Source organism: Amphiura filiformis, chromosome 4 (assembly GCF_039555335.1).
Source record: "Amphiura filiformis chromosome 4, Afil_fr2py, whole genome shotgun sequence".
Taxonomy (NCBI): Eukaryota; Metazoa; Echinodermata; class Ophiuroidea; order Amphilepidida; family Amphiuridae; genus Amphiura; species Amphiura filiformis.
This window is the reverse complement of record NC_092631.1, coordinates 73,731,024-73,740,607: the sequence shown is the minus strand read 5'-3', so window position 1 is coordinate 73,740,607 and position 9,584 is coordinate 73,731,024. Positions and strand designations below refer to the sequence as shown.

Genomic DNA, 9,584 nt, shown 5'->3' with positions numbered 1-9,584 from the left:
GTAGTGATGTAGGTGCCCGTTGAGGCCCCATTTTTCGCGTGGTGCCGCGGTGCTTGTGGTGTCTGTATGACGTCACCACACTCAAGGCCATTTTGAACTTGGAATTTCCCAGATTACACAATAACCAACCTTATGAGTCAGTGTTATTTTTAGAATCACGATCTTATCTGGGAATTTCCCGATGTTTCGTTGTTCTGGCTCAGAATGAGGTAGGCCTAAAACATGTAGCGCATCATGACCTATAAACTACGGGGTGAGTAATATATCTATTGACCCTTATGGAGCCCGCCCTCTAGACTCGACACGCATGAAACAAAGTACTATACGACTCGCAAATGTATTTTTCGGTTATATTTTATTCAGTCAAATCAGGTATTATATATAGGCGTAGTTGATGAACAGGGTATGTCCTTAGTTTATTTGAATTTATTCAGCATATACACGGTTATGGGTTTACTTGTACCGAGAAATTGGAGTAACTGAAATGGTATATATATTTACAACAACAACAAAATATTTAATAACCGCTTGATAGATAAACATAACATAAATAAACACTTAATAATACATTATTTGTCACTATGTTGGTAACATTTATGAAGAACGGACTGACTATCTTATTGGAATGATAAATAATTAATTCTTTGTTGTACCTGGTAGAGATGTGAATTTGGAAAATAATGAAAGTTTCCATATCAGGATGTATAAAACAGTGTTCTAGTCAAGAGATAAAACAATCTATATGTCAAGGTATGTGGTAGTGATGCCATCGGCAAGAACCTTTCGTTTGGGGTAAAAATAGGTAAAGGCATCCTTGACTTGCTCGTCAGACAAGTTAAAACCATGTTGTCTTTGACACGAAACCCTCTGTTTGTGGCAGACTCGGCTTTTTGTTCTATCAACACACGAAGATACTTTTCTTTATTGATGATATTGTTTTTCTTGTTGGCCCCCTTACTGCTAAATTTGTCTTTTGAACCAAACCCATACCATGTCTTGCTACAGAGTGCAACAATCCCCTCCCCTTCCCACTCCAGTTTGAAAAGACCAGGGGTACGTTTGTCATATCTAGCGTGTTCTACAGTATCAGTACGTGGCAACCACTTGTGTTTTTCTCTCTCAAATTGTTCTCTCAGTTCTGGTTTAACCAAACTTTCGATGCTGTCGCCAGATATGGCAAAGTAAGCCGAATCTGTATCCATTTGTACGTACTCAAAATCAGACCTGTCTAGATAAAAATCGAGAAAATTGTAATAAAATTGAAGCATTCTGAGCTTTGCATGTTGATAGACAAAAAAGCCAATCTGAATAGGAAGGTCGTGTTTGATCTTGGCCTTGGCCATTTCTACCTCGTAACAATTGTCAGAGATGTCATTTAAATCACGAAAGAGGGGTTCGTTGACAAGGTTACTGGCCTTCGTACTATCCGTAATTTTGATATTTCGATGCCTGTACTTATTGGTGATGGTCTTACCATAAGAGGAATTACCCATCAGCTTCATAGTATCGGCAATGATAGCCTTGGAGGGATCACTATCACCAACTCGTCGAGCATCCGACACATTATCGACAAATAGCGAGAAGCAAGCAACTGGTGTATATTCGGCTACTTCGTACACTCGGGTTATCTCTAATCCTTCACTAAGGTACCACTGCAGAACAGGTGTAGCAAATAGCATCTTTTCCCCGAACATACTACCAATTAGACTTTTCCTAGGTTTGTTCATAATACCATGCTCTTCGGCATAACTTTGCATAAAAGGCCCAATATCTTGGCGTGAAATTTCAGTATTTTTAAAAATTGGGGGCATCTCTGAAAAGCAGGACTTCAAATGGTCTGGAACCCAAACATCACACTCAACACAACCAAATAATTGACCTGATTTGATGGCATCAATGATTTTGTTCATGCTCAGTTGAACTTTGGAGTCTAAAGGACGTTTTCTACTTTGTAGAAATTGTCGTAGTTCTTCACTATCCTTTTTCAAACGATTAAATTCACATTCCCACATTTCTTCATAAACGTAACCCAACTTTTCTATGTATTCTCGTTTCTCCAAGGTCTTTTGGTACCTTTTTTGCATGGTCTCTTCTCCGTGACGAGGGTTCATTTTACAGGGATGACCATGATACCAACATCCTTGCATTTCAAACACCCTGTTAGTTTTGGCTGAAAAGCCATCAACAGGTAGCATTCTAGGGCCTATCCTTTTCTCACTATTATTCCCTTCATGTCGGATGGAAATACCTCGCCGATGGGCTTCCCATTCTAGCCATTCTTGGGCAACAACTGAGAAAGGTTTGGGTTCCTTCTTAAAACCTGTGGTCTCTTTCCTACGTGTCGGATATCCCGTGGGCATATCTTGTTTAAGAGCGCTAAGGTACAGGGCGTTAGCGTCGTATCCCACGATCTTTTGGACACCCTTACCACCACGTATTTGCGTCTTGCCGGTTTCGTGGTATCTGGTGAAGACTATCGATGGACCCCCACAAGATTATTCCTGAAAGTGTGGTACAGATCTTGGTCCTTGTTACCGAATAGGGCAAAATTGGCCCGAGGACTGATCTTAAAGAGATACTTCATTGTTAACCCTGGTACAGAGATACCGTCTTTGAACAAATCTATCTCTTTTTCACGGTATGTATCAGCCATTTTTTCTACGGCTTCAACAAAAGGTTGTACATCTCGATTGTTGTACCAAATCAAATAATCCCTCATGGTTTGCATCCCTTCACGATCCCACACCTCTTGACAAGCTTGGTACTCATCCTCGGTGATAGAGGTTCCCTTTAACTTACTATCAAACGCCTCTCTCGGTGGTAGAGAGGTATGATCAAGATTGTCCAGGTGAATCCACTCATAGGGAAAGAGACCTTTTTGCAGCGAACAATCATAGGCGCGAATAAATTGGTCTAAGCTAAATCCTGGGGCAAGAAAATTAGTAACATCCAAAAACTTGACATGATCTGTGACGATAGACATATAGTTGTTGTTTCTCTTAACCAGATGGTTCACTGGTTCATTTTCTACTAGATATGGAAGTAGATATCGTTTGACAAGATTAATGTCATATTTACCACTGTTGAAGCCCATTACCGGCAATTGGTGTAAATGAGCCTCTAATTTGGAGCGCAAGTTGCCTAAATAATTTAGCTTTGCCTTGCATTTTTCCTCTCCATGTAACTTTTGAATTTGTTCGTCCAATTGAACGAAAATACTACCAAAAGTATCTTGCAACTTTTCATAACTAATAAAACTTATCTCTACCAGATACTTGACCATAGTTTGAACAATTTCATTCGGATTTCCTCGGCTAACAAAACAGGTGGGTTCGGTATAACCTGGTACATTGCTACAAACACTCACGCTCAATGGGATATGATCGCATGTCCAGGTTAACTTTTCTCCACCTGATTCTGCCGAGGATTTGACCATGTAACATTCAAAATCGAATGTTGCAAAATATGGAAAGTAGTCCCAGTCTGAAGGTACTTCGATGCCTTCTTCTCTAATCTGATCCAGCACGGTTGGTGGACTCACGTAGATGCCACGCGGAAACACATCCACGGTACCTGTAATGAAATAAAATATAGAGAGAGTGATTATTTAGTATGTGTAATAAAGTGTTATCAAAATATAAATTTGAAATTATTATGACCTAATACTGATTTTGGTTAGAGTATAGAAACACAGGCTTAATGTTTTCTTCATTAAGCCGATATTGACCTTAATGATTCCAGCGATTTGCACCATTGTTATTTGTTTTTAAGAGTTTTAAAATGCACAATTTCATTCTTACTTATGTATAGAATGTTTGGTCAGTGATTGTTCAAAGTCTGCTTCTACACAATTAAACACTATTTACAGTAGGGCCTAAATTATGTGTTCATTGTAGTGTAATAACGATCATACCTTCATATTCACAGATCACTTCGTGACGATGAAGCTGTTTGGCAGTCTTCCACAGTTTCCGACATTTTCTGCAGCTGTAGCTTCTACAATATCTTTCAATATCGGTGATGTAGCTGAAATGGCGTTGGCTGCCGCTGCTGTACAAATTTAGGTGCATGGTGGCTGAATACTTTTCAAGGCTTCGGCGAATCAAACGAGATACAACTTTCTTTTCGGGGGCTTCCACGGTGTCTTCAGGTTCACCATCCTCGGTGTTTGTCTTTTGTTCATTCTCTTGTTCCGTAAGCTCGTAAACAGTAATGTTAACTTCGAAGCGATCTTCAATCCCGGGAAGCTGATCAAGTGCCACTCCCTTGAACTTCTTGATAGGTTGATTGGTGAAATCATGGTAAAGTGACTTTGTTGTCTTTTCCAAAGATCTTGTTTGTTCTCCAGAATGAAGAGCAAGACATCGGAAAAAACATAGGTTATCCTTGTATGGTTTTCCATTATGTTTATTGATGATGAGAGATATGACATTTTTGTTTTGTGTGATGAACTCTGGTAAGCTACAATGGGCGCCGATAGGGTGGTCTCGGATTTTGTAGACAAAAAACGTGATGTTGGTAATTTCTTCAACGATCCATTTGCTGTCGAAAAAAAAAAGATACATGAATTAGTAATAATTTATTACTCGAAACATTTTATTATGTTGCATATCACTTTAATATAAACATTCAGACCCGCATTCAGGTCACACAACCTTTTATTATGGAAGGATTTGGAATTGTTATCAAGTGTCAATAGGCTTAGAGAGAGAGAGAGAGAGAGATAGAGATAAAGGGAGAGAGAGAGAGAGAGATTGTTTGCTAAGCAAAAACACAAATTAAGATATCTTACCTGTTTGGCCGATTTTCTCTAGCATAATCCAGAGGATTGTTCTGTTTTAAGGTCGTGATGAATGCTTCAAAGCTGTGACGGTCAGTGATCAGATGAGGAGCAGGAAATAGCTTGGTGTTTCCAGAGGAATAATAAAATCGCAGCTCGTTGGTCTCATTGTTCCGCAAAATGAAACCGAAAGAAATATTCATTTTGAAAGCATTCCTTTGCTGTTCAAAGACTTCTTCCGCACACTTCACCATCGAATCAGTACTCAAATTGGGGAGGTAGCAGTTGTATTTGGTCAATATTTTCCCTTTTTTGATGTAGGTTTTAATTTGTCTCCAGTTGGTTTTGTAGATTTGCAGCAGTTGCGGATCATCTATGTGTTTTAGAAGAATGTCGTCCTTGTTTTCTGCATGGTTTTCTAATTTACTTCTCTTTGGAACAGGTAAGGTGTCATTATCATGTTGGCGCTTGGTACTTGTTTCCTCAGGCTCAGCTGTAGACTGGATAGCTGTCGTCTTTACATTTCGTTCAACTCGGTGAAGCTTTTGATGTCGTTGTAGAGTGTCCGGTCTTTTAAAATTCTGCCCACACTCAGGGCAAATATACAGAAGTTGATTCAGTCCATGAACGCATCTTTCGTGTCTTCTAAGAGATGACACACAGTTGAATTCCCGTTGACATGTTTGACATTGGTAGGTTTTAGCCATGGTGAATCGGGTGCCTAGGTTATACTGAGATGTTACCAAAACTACAGGAAACTAGTAGAGAGAACTTTCCAGGAGTGTGGTGCTTTTTCTAATGAACATAAAACAGGTTTGCTCTGCTTTTATAAGTTAAACAGAAATCGGGATTCCCCACAATGCTAAAAATAACTCTTACGCAATATCTGCCAAACATGTTTTGACATGCCCTGACACATAAAAGTATAAACATGTACTATTTGGAGGTCACTAGCGGCAAGTTATACAACCAAATCTTTTGTGCAAATATTATCTATGTTTAACCAACCATGGTTAATGAACAAAATTTACAATAGAGTGACCTTTGGTCAGTTGAATCAGATTTGGGATTCCCCAAATAAGTATATCAATCATCATATTAGGCTAAAAATAACTTGGTCATTATTATTATGCAAGATTGACCAAAACATGTCCAGACAAGCATGGGCTTTGGAGGTCACTAATTTCAGCCAGTTACAGTAAATTTCTACAGCTGTGTTCATTGAACGATGACAAACAGAAACTAGTTGTGAAACACTGAAGACTGAAGACAATAAATGATTTGATTAATTAACTTGATAAACAAAATTAATTGATATTGAGGGAATCAGTAAGAAATACTCTTCTTTGTATATCACTCTTCTTATAAATTAAACCTAATTAAACATATACTTTCTAAAACAATACATTTTTGCTGAATTGAATAGTACTGTGACTATACATGTGTTAAGTATTTGGATTTAAAAAAAATTATAAACAGAGGAAATACATCATGGACTGATTCAACAATGGTTTTACGCTGCGTCGATATTACCGATAATGCGTTGAAATGAGTTACGCAGGGTCGTTATCTACCCTGAAAATACATAGTTTTAAAAATTTCGATAGTCGTAGAAGATTTGTTAAATGCGTCGTTTGCATCTCAAATGCGTTACGCCGCGTACACAGTGCGTCTCAAATGCGTTACGCAGCGTCGATAGTGCGTCAAAGAGCGTTGCGCACTTAATAACGCATTCAAAAGCGTTGTCCAGCATTAAGAGTGCGTCAAAAAGCGTTACGCCGCGTCGATAGTGCGTCCAAAAGTGTCGTGCAGCGTTAATAGTGCGTCAAAATGCGTTTTAGCATCGCTTGAATCAATTTATACTAATGTCAGTCAATTTTCTCGTCATTTGTACACAATCCTTCAACGAGTCAACATGAATGTTCTTGCTGCTAAACCTCACCAGTGTTCCTTGTGTGACAGAGGGTTCACTCGCAATTATGATCTAAAACGACATGAGAAAAATGTACATCCTGAAGAAGATTCTGAACAGGAGGAAGGCGATTCAGAAGTAGATGATATGGACTCGGATGATTCACGAGTAAATGACAACCCCGAATCCGAAGATTCTGAAGTAAATGATTCTGAATCTGAGGCGGAGTCATCGGATGAAGAGACAAGCGATGAACTGGAAGACAACGCTACCTATCGAGAATGGTACGCACAAGCCATGGAAGCCACTGAAGAAATGAGAGCTGAAAAATATGAAAAGTACATTGCCGAGGGCTTGGACCAAGAGCAGGCTAAGGAAAAGGCCTACACGAAGATCCTGTGGGCTGTTAAACGTATCTTTTTCAACCATTTTACCACATTTTTGTGGAGTTTTGCACATTTGAAAGATGATGACTTGTATCAAGAAATCACGGATGAACTTGAAAACAAAAGGGCCAAAGGCGTGGATATTAACAAATCTATCAAAAGAGTGCTGGCTAAGTATCGAGCCAAATTCGATGGTCTATTCCAGTATGATGATGATGAGGATGAGGAGGAAAATATGGACGATACGAGCGGAGACAGCGACAAATAGAAAGACATATAGAGACTTTATATCAAACAACAAATCTGTGTTATCCTTGCCTTAAATATTTTGTAATATATGTATGTATTATATATGTAAACAAAGTGTTTTATCATTCTAAACAAGTTGCTTGGTAATACTGAATAAAATATAACCGAAAAATACATTTGCGAGTCGTATAGTACTTTGTTTCATGCGTGTCGAGTCTAGAGGGCGGGCTCCATAAGGGTCAATAGATATACCCCTGTGTGACTCACCCCGTAGTTTATAGGTCATGATGCGCTACATGTTTTAGGCCTACCTCATTCTGAGCCAGAACAACGAAACATCGGGAAATTCCAAGATAAGATCGTGATTCTAAAAATAACACTGACTCATAAGGTTGGTTATTGTGTAATCTGGGAAATTCCAAGTTCAAAATGGCCTTGAGTGTGGTGACGTCATACAGACACCACAAGCACCGCGGCACCACGCGAAAAATGGGGCCTCAACGGGCACCTACATCACTACTTACTTATAGGCTTACTATTGACCTGGGTATGTTCAATTACGTGCAATGTTACCTTTTATTTTATCTTTTCCCTTTTCTCTTCTTTTTTCTCTCCTACCCCCTTTTCTCCTTTTTCTTCCAATGTCAGTCACTCTTCTGAGTAGGCCTATTTGCGAAGAAATAACAACTTGTTTGTATTTATACGTCGTGCCACGGTCTCAACCCACCTAACAAATGAATAAGTAGAGCGGTTCTCGGGGTGCGCGGTTTTTGACATACGCGGTTCGTGGGTAAGGTTGTTGGGTGATGGTATGGTAGAAGGTAAAACAATGTATGGTCGTGTTTGTATGTGATGTTTTGTTCAGAACATTGTGTATGCGCAGCCAGGATGGTCACTGGAGAAAATGGGGAAGATGAAAAAGGAAAATAAATAAATAAATAAATAAATAAATAAATAAATAAATGATATGGAAATGTAAGGGGGAATACAAAGAACCCCGTGTCTTAATTGAACTTTTATTACATTTTTCTTAATGTGGGAAACGGGTGGTAATTTTTGGTTATATTATAAATTGGTAGGTGATTACAATGTTAGGCAATTAATTGCCAGGGCTTAATAACGAACTACTACATGTGTTCCGGTATATGATAATTGAGATGACTTACAAAATATTTGATCATTTATTGTTTGAAGAAAAATACACATTTACATTTGTATGTTTGTTTAGCAGGACCTTTAGCAAAGGATATATCTTTGAAACTTAAAATACATTTAAATACCTACAATTTGTGACACCGTTGTTAAAGTGCTTGCAAATTAATAGTTTTAGGTAATACTAGATAGTTGATTTAATATTAATTTTGTAAAATTTAATTGCAGAAATTTACTGGTTCATAACAGGTAAATATTATGCAGTGACAGCAATCAATTTGTTCATTGCTTGTTTCACAGTGGGAGAGTGAAATGTATAGTTTTTGCTTGTTTGGTAAAGAGAAAACTTAAATAAGTCACATGATGATGTTTGATGGTATCGAACGAAACCTCGTTTTAATAAAATATGTAAGTTCCCGTTTTTGATTAAGTTTTGTGGATTTGTTTGACCAACTGGAAGAATAATTTTATATTAAGTATACATGTACATGCATGCAGGGGAGTGGGATATACAGCCCCGTGTATCACCCCGTTGTCACATTTTATCTCGCTTCGTAGCGATCAAAAGGTCTTTTGGGATTCGCTTAGTAGCGTCGAAAAACCTACATCGCCTGGTTAATAATTACATTGTACAGCAGAGACACTAACATGAATACACGGGATCGATACACGTGAATGTGCTATGCACGATTTGATATTCAGACGATAAATCTTTGGATACAGGCGTAGAAAATGATGAATATCTCCCGTAATTTTTTTATTCTAAAGAAGCCATATTTTTTCCCTGCACTTGAATATATGTGTTGAAAGGATATGATAGTCGTTAGCTTGCGTATTGAGAAGAGACAATGCATATTCATTAATTATGCCTATATTATGCCCAAATGTTAATGCGATTACCAGACCTTTATTACGAAGAGGATGGTGCACAGCCCGTGACCTGACCGCTGCTTACAAAGCAGGGGATTGCGACTGTAACAGTCGCGATCCCCTGCTTTGAAGACTGTTACACAGTTCTTGTCCTCAGAATCGGTATATGCAGTTTGTACAGAGTACCGCCGGCCTGGTTGAAGCTACCAACTCAACCATATCTAGTTCGGGAAAG

The 9,584-nt window shown here is 38.5% G+C and overlaps 1 protein-coding gene across 1 annotated transcript; it reads right to left on the bottom strand.

The window, feature by feature from the left end:
- Positions 1 to 470: 470 nt before the first annotated feature.
- On the bottom strand, positions 471 to 5,487 carry LOC140150365 (uncharacterized). Its single transcript, XM_072172375.1, is given in 5 exon segments — positions 471 to 852; positions 855 to 2,491; positions 2,494 to 3,573; positions 3,914 to 4,542; positions 4,793 to 5,487. Coding segments are annotated over 5 exon segments (4,155 nt in total). The 3' UTR covers positions 471 to 738.
- Positions 5,488 to 9,584: the final 4,097 nt, after the last annotated feature.